This window comes from Poeciliopsis prolifica, unplaced genomic scaffold, assembly GCF_027474105.1.
Source record: "Poeciliopsis prolifica strain line A6 unplaced genomic scaffold, Auburn_PproV2 SCAFFOLD022, whole genome shotgun sequence".
NCBI classification, from domain to species: domain Eukaryota; kingdom Metazoa; phylum Chordata; class Actinopteri; order Cyprinodontiformes; family Poeciliidae; genus Poeciliopsis; species Poeciliopsis prolifica.
In genome coordinates, this window is record NW_026562397.1 from 494,118 (window position 1) to 509,471 (window position 15,354).

General features: G+C 38.6%; 2 protein-coding genes across 10 annotated transcripts in view; both read right to left on the reverse strand.

Annotated features, from left to right (window-relative positions):
• Positions 1–305: 305 nt before the first annotated feature.
• On the reverse strand, positions 306–8,425 carry si:ch211-167j9.5 (tyrosine kinase receptor Cad96Ca). Of its 4 annotated transcripts, none has more exons than XM_055045492.1 (12): positions 8,191–8,422; positions 7,978–8,092; positions 7,817–7,892; positions 6,319–6,517; positions 6,004–6,142; positions 5,648–5,746; positions 4,883–5,043; positions 4,408–4,545; positions 3,046–3,157; positions 2,153–2,252; positions 1,274–1,373; positions 306–625 (listed from the first exon to the last, which is right to left on the reverse strand). In XM_055045492.1, exons 2-12 carry the CDS (start codon positions 8,006–8,008, stop codon positions 515–517), a joined length of 1,266 nt encoding a protein of 421 aa, XP_054901467.1. In that variant the 5' UTR covers positions 8,009–8,092; positions 8,191–8,422; the 3' UTR covers positions 306–514. The 4 variants fall into 4 exon arrangements, with proteins under 4 accessions (XP_054901467.1, XP_054901469.1, XP_054901468.1 ...); XM_055045494.1 differs by having other exon boundaries at positions 8,006–8,092; positions 8,191–8,420; XM_055045493.1 differs by having other exon boundaries at positions 525–625; positions 1,274–1,387; positions 8,191–8,425.
• Positions 8,426–10,280: 1,855 nt separating this feature from the next.
• usp32 (ubiquitin specific peptidase 32) overlaps positions 10,281–15,354 on the reverse strand; it is a 50,697-nt gene continuing 45,623 nt past the window's right edge. For all 6 annotated transcript variants that reach the window (XM_055045501.1, XM_055045498.1, XM_055045499.1 and 3 more), the window contains 3 exons: positions 14,774–15,222; positions 14,594–14,686; positions 10,281–13,713 (listed from right to left, as the gene is read on the reverse strand). In XM_055045501.1, coding sequence (XP_054901476.1) covers positions 13,540–13,713; positions 14,594–14,686; positions 14,774–15,222 — 716 coding nt within the window. In that variant the 3' untranslated portion in view covers positions 10,281–13,539. The remainder of the gene's footprint in view (positions 13,714–14,593; positions 14,687–14,773; positions 15,223–15,354) is intronic.

Genomic DNA, 15,354 nt, shown 5'->3' on the forward strand with positions numbered 1-15,354 from the left:
GCAACCTCTTATTCAATAGAATTGAAGTGTTATACTGGGTATGTTTGTTTCTTTTTAGTGGGTGTGCCTGTGTGGCTACTTTCTGTTTTAGCAACCTGCGCCGCCCACTGGAAGCAGGGAGAAACTTCAATGAAATGATGGAAGAAAACTGTTCGCCCACACGGGGGCTTCAGGGACCGCTCGTAAATAGTAATGCAAAAATCGCGATGTATTTCTGTCAAGAATGTAAAATTCCCCCAAAATTAGACGTCCCCCTTTTATGCTGCTAAAGAGTTCAATAAGAAAAAATTGAGATACATGTTTAATGAAAAAACGACAGGTATAATACATGTTTTAAAAAGTAACATAAGACCCAGTTAAATAAGATCCAACAGAATGATGCCAAACTAAAATCTCTTTTTTCCACTCCTCTGTCAAACCTCAAATGCTTATGTACAAAGAAACACACATACAGCATAATAAGCGAATAGTTCCTGATTTAAATTATTTGTATTAACACAGCTTTGATAAATATCTAAACGTGATGTTCTTCTTTAAAGACGATGCTCCCTCGCAGATTGTTATCTTCATTATATTCTGTCCGATCTTTAGCCAAGTTCTGCGAACTCTCCACATCCACATAATCCTGCAACAAAGACAATAATTAGGTTGGTCAGAAAATTCACATCCTATGAATTTATATTTGTGGCTATAAAACTAAAATGTGGAATAAACTTTACATTTGCTCTTTCAAAGCGTCAACAATCTTTCCAGGAAAAACAACAACAAAAAATTACTGGAGGCAGATTTGAGAAAAGTTTCCTCACAATAATTCTTTTAGACACTGAATTGGTAAAGCAGATGATTTATATGTTCTGTTGTTGTTTTCATGTTAAATTCACAAGCAAAGCTTTTACCTGCAAAAAATAAAATAAATAAAAAATAAACTTCCATCATTTGCTTGTGAAACTTCATCTGTAAAAGTGGTGACCTTCTGGTGAGCCAAGCCACAACAATCAGTATGAGACCAAGTCAAGGGTTTTAGCCAGTCTGACACTTTGGCTTGAAAGGGCACCAAATTTTGCAGGTAACATTTTTACTGATATATTTAAAGTAAAAAAATTACATAATTGTAAAAGGACAAAAATTTAGTGTTACAATTTTATTGTGCAGAAAAACTGATTCAAATTAGACCATATTTCTTCAATAATTTTAAATGTTAACTTATGACCTAAATTTTATTCCACTAGAAAACCTTAAATTTCATCTCCACAACATGAACAAAAATGCTCACTGCGTCATCCTCTATGATGTTCTCCAGCATGGAGACGATGTCCTTGAAGGCGGGCCTCTGGGTGTAGGGCTCCTGCCAGCAGTCACGCATGATGTGAAGCCTGCAACATGCAAACTGTTTCTCTTTCATGCACATGTCCGCTGTCAGTGTCTGTGTTCATGTTTTGGAAAATGTGTGATTTCAATACCACTGTAAATTGTTCAAAAGACTTTTCTTCATTGTCAATACAGATGCACAGACACAAATTTTACACTGTGAAATCTCATATGTAATATACGTTTAAAATTGATCAAATCATTTAATGCAATATCATACAATGTTATTTTTAAAGTGGCTACAAAATAACAAAACAAAACAAAATTTATTTATGACAATTAAATAGATCCTAAAGTCAGATGTATCAGTTACATCTGACTGTAAACAAACAAGCCAATGAGTCAAATATAGTTTCTTTTGTATAATGATACACTTTGAATACCTTTTCTTAACTTAATTTTCAGATAACTAAATTATGTCATCAGGTTTTGATTATCAATGAAGAGGGCTGTTCTTCTATTTTGACTGATATTAACTTCAGCTGGACTCTTTCCCAGCTTCTCCCGGAGCAATGATGTACAGTACTGAAGGAGGTGACTCTTTTGTGCCAAAGCTAAATGCAGTAACACTAGATTTATTGTGCAACTCCTCCCTCTGTATGATAATCTAAAACAATGTGAACTGTTTCCACAAAAAAAGAAAAGAAAATCATTCACTGCAAAACCTTTAGCCATCATTATGATTCATACATTTGTCACTCTGTTTAGTTTTGAAGCTTAGAGACAAAAATCAACATGTATTATCAGACATGACATGAGTTTTCTGTAGTGAGCTTTTGCTTACATTTCTGGTCTGCATCCTTCAGGGTTTGTGTTTTTATGACCCATGCAGATGTGGAACACCACTTCCTCTGATGTCTCCAGGTTGGGGTATGGTAATGTACCTGAGATTTGAGATTACGTAGAAAACACAGTTTAAAGGTGATATGCTGTTTGCTTCACTAGATCTATCATATTTGCTCATATAATATTCTTTATTGTTAGACATCACTTTGACGTTTTATGTTATAACCTCAGAACAAATCCTGTTTACATTTTGAAGAATGGAGCCTCATGACAGAACAATAACACCTGCTTATAAGCTGAAACAAAAGAATGAAAACAGAATCTATGGTAAGATATACTCCATATGTTTGGAGAGTGCACATCCCAGATATAGAACTGCACATTTATTACATTACTTAAAATAGAAGACGATGAAGGGAATTCAAAAGAGGAAGAACAAGCTTAGCATAAACTATCAGCTGTATTTATTTGCAGTATAATCATCTCTTACCAGCTTACTTTCTCCATGACTGCTACTGTAAGTAACATTTGGACATCTGCAATCTCCAGTTTAACCACCTGAGGTCAGCACTTGCTGCATACTGTTCCTTAAACTCAAAACTAAAATGCAGTATAATTTGGTCCCTTGATTTGTGATGATCTTTTTATGTAGCTAAAGAAAAACAGTTCTTTGGTTGTAACATGTTGATGGAATTTCCTGACTGCAAGAATTCAGATGTTTTCAGAATACTGTACAGTACGGTGGTGCAGTTAATAGCTGTTTACAGTAAGCAATTTGAATCCTGGTGCTGCTCTAACTGAAGTGGGTCATCCATCCATTAGTCTATACACATCCTCCAGGTTTGTTTTACCTCCCATTATAATATATTCCATGTTCCTACCACCACCTACCAAACGTCTGCATCTCCCACAGCACAATGCCAAACGCCCATACATCTCCTTTGAAGCTGTAGTAGTTGTTCTTGAAGTACTCAGGGGGGTACCAGCGCAGCGGCACGCGGGGCTGCACAAAACACACAGCGGAAAAAGGCAACACACACTCAGAGGATGAAAAAAGCTGTTTCCTCTCTAACACCAAACCTCATACAGCAGATTAACTAAAATCAGAAGGAGAAATGAAACTGCAGAGTTTTCAGCATACATTTAGGTCAATGAGCTTGTCTGTTTTTTTGTTTGTTTGTTTGTTGTAGGTTGAAGCCCTATGTCTGTAAATGGGCCGTTTCCTGCTCTAAACAATGTCACTACCCCCACAAACACACACAACTAAGAATTTGATCTTCCATTTCAGACACACACCTGGGAGGCAGTGTGGTCAGTGTGGAGAGCTACGTGCTAGATGACAGGCCACCAGTGTGTGTGGTGTGAACACACACTGTATTAAGAGAATACTTCACAAGTCCGCAGGCAGCAGGTTTATTTCACTGTCAGAAAGTGAAGAAGCTTAGTCATGAAACAAAGAGAATCAGAATCAAACAGCAAGGTGAGATAAAATATTGCTAAAACACCAAAATGAAAAGTGCTGAGACAATTTGTTACAAAATCCCACAAAAGAATACTTTTTAATGACATTGTGAATGAACTGAACAGTAAACCATGCTTAACTTAGGCTAATTTTTTTTTCACACCAAATCTGATTTTAATCTTCTTTTGTTCTTGCTTTCTGTGGTGACATTCTGAAGTGAACTATGGAAACCCATGAACAAAATCCATATTTTTCAAAGATTTAATTTTTCAAAACAGAAAATTTAATCAATTGATAAAATTGATTTGTTGCTCAGAACTTAACTCATCTCACAAAATAACATATCAGGTTTTCCCATGAGGTCACAATGTTTTCTGTGAATTTAACTAACAAGAGATCATTTTTAAATGTTGCCAGAGTGAAACCCAAAAGAACCCAACTGCATCTACAAATTAAAGGCAAAGTGGTCTAAATTGTACAGTGGAAAACAGAAAGTCCCCTGACGTGTTACCACACCTGCTGCCGTGTTTTTCATGCAATGGTGAGCATGTGGCAAATTAGGTTGGTAGTTGAACAAAAAAGGTAAGAATGATGCAAGACAAGCTAAAATAATGCTCTGATGAGGTCATTATAAATAAATACACACATAGCAGCTCGTATTTTGGACAAGTGGTATTTGCCCAAAATACTAGACAACAGTACTGAACAAGCCCAGCCTACAAACAATGTCTGTGTGTGTGTGGTGTGTGTGTAGATGGATGTGTGCTCGTGTTTGTGTGTGTATTTCTTACTTGTGGACTCCTCCAACGGGTGCTGCGGCGGCTCGCCATGCGGCTCAGGTCCCGGGCCAGACCAAACTCTGCTAATTTCACCTCCCAAGGAAACTTATTGACCATGATATTCCTCAGAGCTAAGTCACAGTGAACGATCTGCACAGAGGACCAACAGGTGTGTCAAAAAAATATATATTCAAGCTCACATTCTTGCATGCAAGAATATGAATAATAGAGTCAAAAAGTCATCATCTGAAAGAGGTAGCAAAAGATTATTCTAAAGAAAAGATAAAAATAAAATAAAATTACAGCAATTTAAGCTTTCATAGGAAATAAAATGGCAAAATATGTTAATAGTGAAACTATTTTTACCTAAAATCTACATGGACTGAAAGTCGAGTTGAAATTTTGTAATATATGGATTCAATGAGACAAATGTTCCAACATTATATGAAATAAATTGAGAACATGCAGTAGTGTGTGAGAGGATTACCATTTTGGAGCGCAGGTGCTGCATTGCCAGGGCGATGTGGTAGGAAGCAATGGTGAGGAGGCTCTGCAGCTCTGGGTCTGCACTGAGGTGGACCCTGTTGGTCTGCAGGAAGGTCCTCAGAGTCCCATAACTAACATACTCCATGATCAGAATGGAGGGCTCTGCACACAGGAAGGTTCACTCAAACACCTCCAGAGCTGGAATGTTTAAATATTCAAAAGAACTGATCCTGTAATATTCACTTAAAGGATCTGCCCTGTTTGATCTAGCACCAGCTTATGAATATGAGCATCCCAGAAGGCTTTGGAACCCTGAAAAGCCACTACAGCTACATTTCATGGAATAACTGGAATATTTGTTCTGATGGGGCTCATTTGTTGGAATAAAAGTAAATCTTTAAAACATACTCTTTATTAAGTTTATATACCAAAATGCTTTGTTTTCCATTGTTGTTAACAGAAAATCATTATAATTAAAAGAAAGTCTTGAGAACAAAAATTTGTTTCAGAAATAAATTACATTTGAAATAATATTTTAATTTAGATGCACCTGTATTTGTTTGTGATTACTTCTGAGTATTTTAAACTCTGTATTTGAAGGAAAAACTGTCATCATTCTTTCATTCAACAAGTACAAATAATTATGCAATAATAATGAATCGGAGATTACGTCGAACATTACAATGTTAGTCCGATTCACTGTTAGACTGAGAACAAATGGTCTTGTATCTTTTTCTACAGTGTATATGAGCATGTTTTAACTTACGTTCACTTGTGTTCCAGTCCAGGAGCTGGAGGATGTTTTTATGGTGAACCAGTTTCCTCATGATGCAAATCTCCATGTCCACATGTTTGGGACGCACACCTTGGAGGGACGAAAACAAAACAAGATGAAACTAAATTATGACCATCAACATATTTCAGATTAAATCTTTCAACCAAACACTTTAATAATGAAAACATTAAAAACAATAAATAAAAAATACTAAAACAGAGCAAAACTAATCTGTACTGTTTATTGTGTTAATACAAATAAATCAGGTTTCAGTGATTATGTTGACAGAATAATAAATTAATATTAAATCCCCTTTGTTACTCTGGTGATCATTACAGTAAATGGACCTTCTTTGCTGATCTTGCAGGTGAACATGCTGTGACCTTTACACGTCCCTCTGCTCATCCTGGCCTGGTAGAAAACTCCCTCCTTCCCTGATTTGATGAGCTGCAGCAGAGTCAGGTCTGACTTAGTGAAACGAGGTTCCTGCAATGAAACACTCAGGGTGAAGTCATCCACAGAGGAAGAAGAACATGCAAACTCCATGCAGAAAGGACTGGGATTTGAACCCAGGACCTTTTTGCTGCAAGGCAAAACTACCACCAACTGTGCAGGCCACACTGACACTTAAATATTCATTTTCTTCTAGACCCAGCTGGTACCTGCTGCAGGCCTTTCCACAGCCTCTTGGAAGATAACCGGACTGTGGTTATCCGTAAAGGAGTTTCTGGAGGAAGCTGCTCGTCATTCTCCACTGACTGGACTGTGGGTGTCACAACGGGGGTCTCGATCTGAGGCAAATGTCTCAGAATAAACTTGCTGCCCTGTTGCATTCGGACGGTTCGAACCAAGGCGCGGTACCTGCAGAAAAAAATTTTCATAAAGCAACATTGTGCGAAACTGAAAAGGGCTATTTAAAGCAAAAAACTCCTTGTCTGCCTCTTTTTGTCAGAGAACATCAAATGAGTATTTAAAGCATCATTTCATATTTACCTTTAAACTGGATTCTGTTGAGAACCAATAACAGGTAAATATCTAACTGGCAGAATATTTCTGGCAAGAGAAACCAGAAATATTCAGGACATCAGTTCACATTCTGAACGGCTCAGTGTTGACGGGTTTGTGGGTTCTAATATTTAGGTAAAATTTTAACATGTTAAATCATTAAAATTAAAGTTAGTCTTGCCCCATCTTTGGAAGTAATAAATTGAAAATTAATAGGTACAGTTAATTGTTTATTTCTATTTATGGATTTCTATCACTTTTAGCCTTGAACTGCAGAGATATTTGCAACCCTTGTGATGCTTTTTGGCCCCTCACTGCACACATTTGGCAACATTTGGTTCATTTGGTTTTTAAGCTTAATTATGTGTGATAAATTTCAGTCTTCAAAGAATGGAAGACATTCTTTGAAAATTATTTTTCTCTTATTTATCAAATGTTTTACTGTGACTTTATTTTCATTCTAAGGATCCCAAACATCTGGTGGCTTTTACAGGAAAGCAACCTTTGGTACGTCTATTTATTAAACTTGGCTAAATACAAGATATATTTAGTTCCTATTGTGAGCATGGAGATAAACTTTTTTAGAAAAAGAGAATAGAAAATAATCTCACCTCCAGAAGATTTGAACCTGTATGACTTTCTTTAAAAAAGGCAAAAGTGTTTGACCTTTTTTATGTGTTGCATCTACATGCAACACATATATTCAATTCAATAATTTTTATTATTAAATTATTGAATGTTTAGTCTACTGCGGAGCAGGAGAAATTCAAAGAAACTTAAATATTTACTTGAAAATAGTTTTTGTGAGAACTTTCAACATCGGGATTTTGGCCTGACTTAAAAAGCCATGGGAGCATAGAGAATTAGTATAAGTCTAATCATACCACATGCTTTCTATAGTACTATGAAGAGATACACATTTATACACATGAATTGCACATGAAAGGATGTTTGTCATCTAAACTAGCAAGGAGGTTTTAAATAGAAATCATAAGTGCTGTGATGAATTTCCGAGCAAATTTGTGCTGCAGACACAAATCAGGATGTGTTTGACCCTGAAGACTGAACTTAAAGTGAGGTTTCTAAAAACTCAATTTGAAATATATTTGTTCATTTGAAATTTAGCATGAGCAAATCGTACAAAAAAATTCTTACTTTGTTAGAAAAACGGCACCCAGCACAGTGAACAGCAGCAGGATAAAGCAGAGAACTCCAAGAATGACGTAGAACGCTGCAGAAAGACGGAGGTTCACTTTGCAAATGTCTGGATAATTTTGCTGGATATTAATCTGAGTTGTGAAAGCCTGACAGCTCACCTAGACACATATCAAAGGCAACATTCACCATGCTCTGCGTTATCTACCCCAGGAGCCCAAAGTGGAGGAGTGTGAACAGAAGAACATCACTTTGGTCCGGAAATGGGATGAAAACCTTCAGACAGATGTTGAGGAAAAACAGTTTTGTTTAAAACTTGGCTACAAAGCAAGGAGACGCAGGAAAGATGTTCGCTGAATATCCAGCCACCTTACCTCTGAAGACAAGAACCGTAGAGAATCGAAGGATCCAAACCCACTGTAATTCCTTACTGTTCTGAGCAACTTATTAACACGTCAATCTTGTCAGTTTAGTGTGATCCTCTGTCACGTTACCAGCCGGAGCTCAGCTCGCATGTGAACCACAACACAGGCAGAGGAAGTGAACAGAAGCAGCAGGTGGCTTGAGATGCAAACTCCCTCAGACACAGCGCTGATGCTCAGCATGGAGGCAGACCGCAGCGCTTGCACAGGTGGGCCAAACTGAAGCAGTGGGATGAAGACCCTCAGTTCGAACAACAGCAACAAGTGCAAAAATATTCTTTGCAAGATGTGGCTGAAGGGTCAAGAGATGCTTTTTTTTCCCTTCAAAACTGGAACTAGACATTTTTTGTAAAGTATTTATTGTAAGACTTTCAGCATGGACTTGTAGCAGAGAAGAAAGTCATCAGATAAATAATATTACAACTTAAGGTTATGCAGTTTGTTTTAAATTCAAATGCTGTCAATAGCTACTAATGATGTCCTAAAAATGTTCAGCTCGTGATCAAAATGTGCCTAATGTTCTAACAAAATGAGTAAAGTTAGCCCATAAATTTCCAGCATTTAAAAGCTGCTACATGTACCCCAGGCTATTTATATATTCTGACAGATAACTTTATCTGTCAGTCTGGGTCAGATGAGAGGCGGACCGGAAAACATTTAAAATAGTGTGCAGGGTTACAGCTTGCATGTGTCAGTAGCACCTTTTAATTCGGGGAAGCGGCTGCAGAGACCCTGCATGTGTGGTTTTCCTCCCTGAGCTGCAACAGAAGCTTGCTGTGACAGCCTGAACACACACCATCACAGTGACAGGCACAGATCAAACCCAGTCCAGCACAGGCAGGATGTGGCCTGGGTCTACCAGTTTTGGTCAAACAGCAAGAAAAACTCTGAAGTTAAGCCTGTGCTCACATGCGACATGTTGGATGTTTTCATTTCAATGTGGAAGATAATCATTCCGACAGTTCATTAAAATGGTAAACTGTCAGAATGTTAAAAAAGTTAAATGAAAAAATTCTCTAAAGTGAACTGTTCAGTTCTGTTAAACTTTTATTTGAAGACTCCGAGGTGATCAGTTTTAGGGAGGCCTCTTTCTGATGGCGTTTTTAAATTTTCTGGATTCCTGTTTTACTAGTATCAGGTATGTATTTTCCAGGCACAGAGGGCCATTTTTTAGCACAATCATGTTACCTGTTATAGAAATGCTGTGCATATCAAACATGGTTTAAAAGAAACTTGACTTTATGATTTGTCATCTTAAAATGGCTCCTGCTCTTTTTGACATGAGGAGCTTCAGGCTCCTCATGTCAAAAGCTGGGAGTCTAAAGCTTCTAAGGTTTCCTTAACAAGTCTCACCTTGGAAAAGGTAAATTGATAATTAACTTTACAAAATTTAATTAAATGATTGGTAAGGAAGTAAAATATGAGAAAGTTGTTTTTACCACTTCTCTCTCCCAGGAGGTTTGCAAAGGAAAAACATTATAACTATTCTTGTTCTGCTTTTTTTTTTGTAATGAGCTTATATGTGACAATAGAAGTTTGGATTTTACCATTCATTCCTTATGTTTTCTTCAAAAAGGATTTTGCCATAATCGTGACTTGTCTGCCCACAATGCTTTCACCGTGTCATGGATGTAATGCAAATGAGGCCAAAAGGCTAATGCAAAAACTGAACAAAGTTAATACAAATATTACTATGGTTTTTACTATGTAAAGCTCAGCAAATGTTTCCAGAGTATTCCTTTGTGATTGTGGTTCTGTTTCCTGTTATTAAATGCTGTCTTGATTGACAGTCCTGGTGTCACAAGTGAACTGCTGAGACTGTAAAAACAAAGCACCAGCATCTCAGCCTATTCTGCAGAGAAATATGCAAGCATTTTCAAAATGTTCCTTTTTCTTTGATTAGTAGCCCACATCACTACCCCTCCACCACTGTGCTCAGCAGCAGCTCCAAGGTGTTTTTGATGGTACCTTGTTTTTCTCCTACAGATGTGCTCAGCATCATTCCCTTAAAAATGGTAAAACTGCCAAACTATTTCAACAACTTTGAACAATAAAAACAATATTTTTAATGAATGTAATTTCATTTGCAGTTTAATTTGTTGCTTGGTTATTTTGTTACAGATCAACAGTATCACTCCATATACAACTACAAGTACAATAGTTTGTACAGATCATATTCAAATACACAATTTTCATTGGCTTATTTACAAAACACTTTATGTACATGTTTTAATGTCAGTGCAATGTCACTTTCTTTCAACAAACACCTTACAAAAATGCGTCTTTTTTATTCTTAAATTAACAAGTCAGCTTTCAAGCTGCAAGTACAGAAGTTAAATAAAAAGAGGCTACAAACAGACAGCTCAGTAGTAGATCGCTCCGCCTGCCAACATGCTGAAGTTATGTGCAGGGTGAGGGGTGGGGCAGGGGGCATCAGCCCTGTGGTTTAACTGGGTCTGTTTGTCCAGCCTCAGCTAACAGATTGGTTCCATTGGGCAGATTTTTAGATTTCTGAAAATTGTGCTAAAATTAGCCCCTATTTTTAACAACAGTTTGAGCTGCAGGTGGCCTGAGGGCACATTTATGGACAGAAAACAACAAAATCAAAAACTGACATGTACTGGGCATATAACTGAATGCAACACTAGAAAATGGGTTCTTGACTGATCTGATCCTTACTGCAATTTTCCCTTTAAGTCATTTCAAACACATAAAACTGAACGTCATAAATAGCTCAGCTAAAAGGCAGAAAGGTGGAGAAATAAAACAGCGTTCAGAGCAAACATAAATAGCACTCATCTGCATACTTTCATTCATTCAACAGTCTTTGCAAAGGAAAAGAAGACTTCATTCTAACACATATTCTCCAGAACAATGTCTTCTCCTTGGAGACAGCAGCTAAAAAGGAAGCAAACATTTGGTGTGTGTGCGCGTGTGTGTTATGGGGGAGCCGGAGGACATTTCAGCTGCAGAGGTTTCCTACTACTAATGATCAACTTAAAACAGATCCAGCTTTAAGTGAAAGAAACATGTTTGCCTTTGCGCTTGCATTCAGCTGAATTGACAGAAACTTTTGACCAAGCTGCTCACTTAAGGAATGCAGTGTAGCTTTATCTTTTCAATTCATGCTGGGAGTTAATGGTGCAAACAAATCTCATTTTGAGGCCGTTGGAACTTGTTTTAGCTGAATGTGTGCTGAGATGTCATGTTATGAACTCAAAACCTTTGGTGCTACTGCACATATTTAATTTGTACAGTAATCATGAGTCATCTGATGTCAGACTTTACCATCAGCCCACATCAGCAGGTTGTCTGAAAAAATCTGTAAAGGGGCTTACAAATCTGACACCAGATCAGCACAAGATCATAAGTAACCAGCTGATCTTATGAAAAACCTGTTTGACTTTGGAGCCGAATCAGGTGGAAATCACTTCCGCTCACATTTACTTTGAACCAGTGGCAGGCTGAAGATGGTTCAGATATTAATTATAACTAGAAATCTCCTGAAGTGGGGTTCAGGTGTGAGGTCATGAGCAGTCAATATCCTACTTTCAGTAGAGCCAAAGCGAGGCTAAAACAGACTTTTATTTTTTGAACGGAAATCTCAAAATAAGCATCATGAGTTATGTTAACACTATTTTACAAATCTTTCAGTGCAGTCATGTTTGCATTAAATTCTTATTTACACAGAAATCTGTCCCTGTTTGCAGGTAAATTGGGCCATAATGGCCTTCAAATGTGAAACATATACTGGTACATTTACCTCTTTCTGCTTTGCTGCACATGTTCCACCTGCTCCTGTGATTAACCAACTAACTTTCCAACCAACTAAAATTCTCACTAGAAATACGTCCATAGCAAGTATGACTGGTTTAAAGATTTATGAACCAATGTGTACATTAAGTTCAGGAAATTCTTTGAGACTGCAGTAGTTTTAAGAGTCTCTGAACAAAATCTCACTTCAAAAAGTGGGTACTATCCCTTTAAATTGACATCACTTGAATAATTACAATTCGAAGGCTCAGCTGCATCAATCAAGTTTTTTTAGGTTATTGATTAAATATCAGAATAATAAAACCACTAATAAAATTCTTGATGATAGTACAGTTAACATTTGTTCTCCCTAAATATTCCAGGTTTGTTTCCAAGGTTGCAAAGATTTAATCATCAGAAAGATGTGTAAAGTGACAGAAGGGAACTGCAGCAGGGGTAAGGTGCAAAGAGAAGTTTGCTTCCTGTGGGCGTGGCTTCAGCTAGATATCCAGGTCTGATCTAAAAAGATCCGCCTCAACAGAAAGCCTTTCTATATACAAAAATAAAACATGTCTTATAAAACGCCACCTCCCCAGAATCCAGGGACAAAGTCATGAACATATACTGGACATATTTATGCTTCTGTTTTTTTTTATCATGGCACCTCTCCAGAATAAATGGAGGTTTCCAGGTGAGCTCCTGGAGTTGTGGCTTTACACACATCTACACCAGTCATTTGGCAGCCGTGGGGTTCAGGTTCAGAGCGCTGCATTTCCTCTATTTTTGTGTGTGTGGAAACTCTGAAATGCAAGTACCTCGTCTCCTACAGCGGAAGGAACAACATATTTCTCATTAACACTGTTTCATACATTTAGGCTACAGCTGCTGCACAGACTGCATGATGGGAAGTGATGAGGTAGCATATGATATTAATCCTAGTGACACATTACCCTAATAAAACAGCTATAAAAGCATCTCACAGTATCAAATAGTCTAGATAAGAAGTTTCAAATCCATAATGGCCTGGGCATCACATATGATACCAGCATGTATGTACTGAACTTTAACTATTCTCCAATGGCATTCCAGACCCAGAAAACAGAGACGCTGTTCTTCCTCTGATGACAACCTCAGGCGGAAATGCTTTCTCTCCTCCCGTCATCACAGGTGACCAATGTACAGTGAGAAAGTAACATCACTTCATGACTCGGCCACATCGGCATACATTCAGAGATCTGTGAGGTTCAGCTGAATGTTACAGGTTTGCTATGGCAAAATACACATAAAGGAGGATTGTTATATTTTTTATTTTTTTTGTTTTCATTGGGCTTTCACTTGTACCACATTAGTGCTTTGGGGAAGAAGGGGAGGAGAAGGTGTGACTAATCTAGATTTGGGTTGGTTAGAAGTGCTGCGATGCCTCCATGCAGGCGGACAGAGGCGTGGCTCCGAGCCGTTAGCAGTCTGGGAGGATCCAAACAGCTGGCGCTTCCTGCCCAGAACCAGAGCGGAGCGCAGGTGTAGTGTAGTGACTGGAAGGCGGCGCGCTCACTGAAGGACACAGTACTTCTTGTAGTCAGACTCAAAGTCTTCGTCCATGCTACTGGTGTCTGCCATCTTTTTGCCGTCGATCTTTGGCAGGAACTGGGAGTAGTCGACTCCCTGCTGCTCGTAGAACAGGATGTAGGCCGAGTCGGTGTCAATCTCCTCAGAGTGAACTTCCTGTTGAAACGACAGATCCACCATGTGAAACGCCAGAAAGAGGGAGGAAAACCTAGAAAAGGCTTCTTAAGATAAAACATGAGGATATATTTACAGCACCTCATAAAAGCATACAACACCTTTAAATAGCTCACATTTAGTCCATGACTATAAACTTTAATATAATTTATTGTGACTTTATGATAGATAAAATAAGTCCATATTGCAGAGGGTTGTTGTTCTGTTAGGATGTGAACCTCTGGGATTCTCTCCCATCTGACCAGGTTCCCTGACCGTCCTGGAAATAACCAACAAAAAAACAACCCGCAGCACAATGCTGCCACTGCCATGTTCTATAGTTCTAGTGGTGGGTCATTAACATTTATAATTCAGGGATGTCTTTGGTTGCAACATAGAAAACTTTAAGATGCTGTAGAGTAAAGTGTAAAACATGCATTAAACTGAAGGCCCGGGGGCCAAATGTGGCCAGCCACAGTTTCTTTCGTGGCCCTCTAGACTCTAGAAAACCACATAAAAACATGTTACATTTTGCAGATCAAATCAAAGAGACAGACCATCATTTGTGTTTTAATGGGTTTAATCAATAAATTCAGCCACAACTGGTCATGATCTTGATGTGGCCAAAAATGAAAATTAATTTAACACTCCGGGTGTAAAAATGCTAACGAGAAAATGCGTCTTGTTTTTCTTAACTGGCAGAAAAATAAACTTCATAGTGTTCTGTTTATTTTAAAAGTGTCTGTCAGAAGAGACACCCACACAGGGTTAGCAGGAAAACACACATGATTTCAGTTAATTCTCTGGTGATTCACTCAGACCAAAAGGTCATGCAGGATCACTTCTAAAACCCTGAAGTTTGTGTTTGTGTGTGTTTGATTACCTTGCAGCTACTGTCATTGTAACAGTACCACTTGTCATTGGGGTTTTTGGCATATGTCACATAGTGGCCCCCTCCCATGATTCCTGAATGACACTGAGAGGATAAAAATAGACATATTCAGAAGTTTAATTACCAACAGCGTAAACTCATTATTAGAGTGAATATGAGGATGGTACTGACTGATATTGCATAGAGGTTGTAGAGGGGATCCAGACACATGTCCCTGTGATGAAGCAAAGAACTATCAGGATCCACGTTGCTCTCTATGCTGCAGTCTGACCCCATTCCGTTGCTATCTCCATTCATCAAGATTACGTCACAGTGGCTGCTGGACGCCTCTGTGCCGCAGGATGACTCTGATGCCGCCTGATCGCTGGAGCCCATAGGCCCTGGTCCTGCCGCTATCGCCACCCTCTCCTCTGTGTCCGCCTGCGGCGCACCGTCCTGGGATTCGGCTTCAGAGGACGCAGCTCCGTCTAAGTTCTCCTTGCTGCTGGAGAGCCGGTGCTTGCTGCCAAGCTGCGGCAGCCGCAGCCGGGCTGACCTGCGACCAGCAGGCTTTGGACTACCGGAGGGGCTGCTGTTCCGACTGAGAGATGGTGTTGATCTTCTGCTGGAGGCTGGAGAGGCTGTCATAAAACAAAACCAGGTAAATGTTAATCCATCTAATTCCATCTCCACCTGACTGAACCCCCAAAAATATTCACTGGATGTTGGAATTTGGAAGGGAAAGACATTCAGTTCCTGCTCTGCTATTAGTG

Excerpts from the sequence above, each read along its gene's own strand:
- si:ch211-167j9.5 (XM_055045492.1), bottom strand. The coding sequence starts at position 8,008 with ATGGTGAATGTTGCCTTTGATATGTGTCTAG. Across the intron at positions 7,893-7,977 it reads TGCCTTTGATATGTGTCTAG|CGTTCTACGTCATTCTTGGA; the intron begins GTGAGCTGTCAG and ends GTCTTTCTGCAG. Across the intron at positions 4,546-4,882 it reads AGCACCTGCGCTCCAAAATG|ATCGTTCACTGTGACTTAGC; the intron begins GTAATCCTCTCA and ends TCCTCTGTGCAG.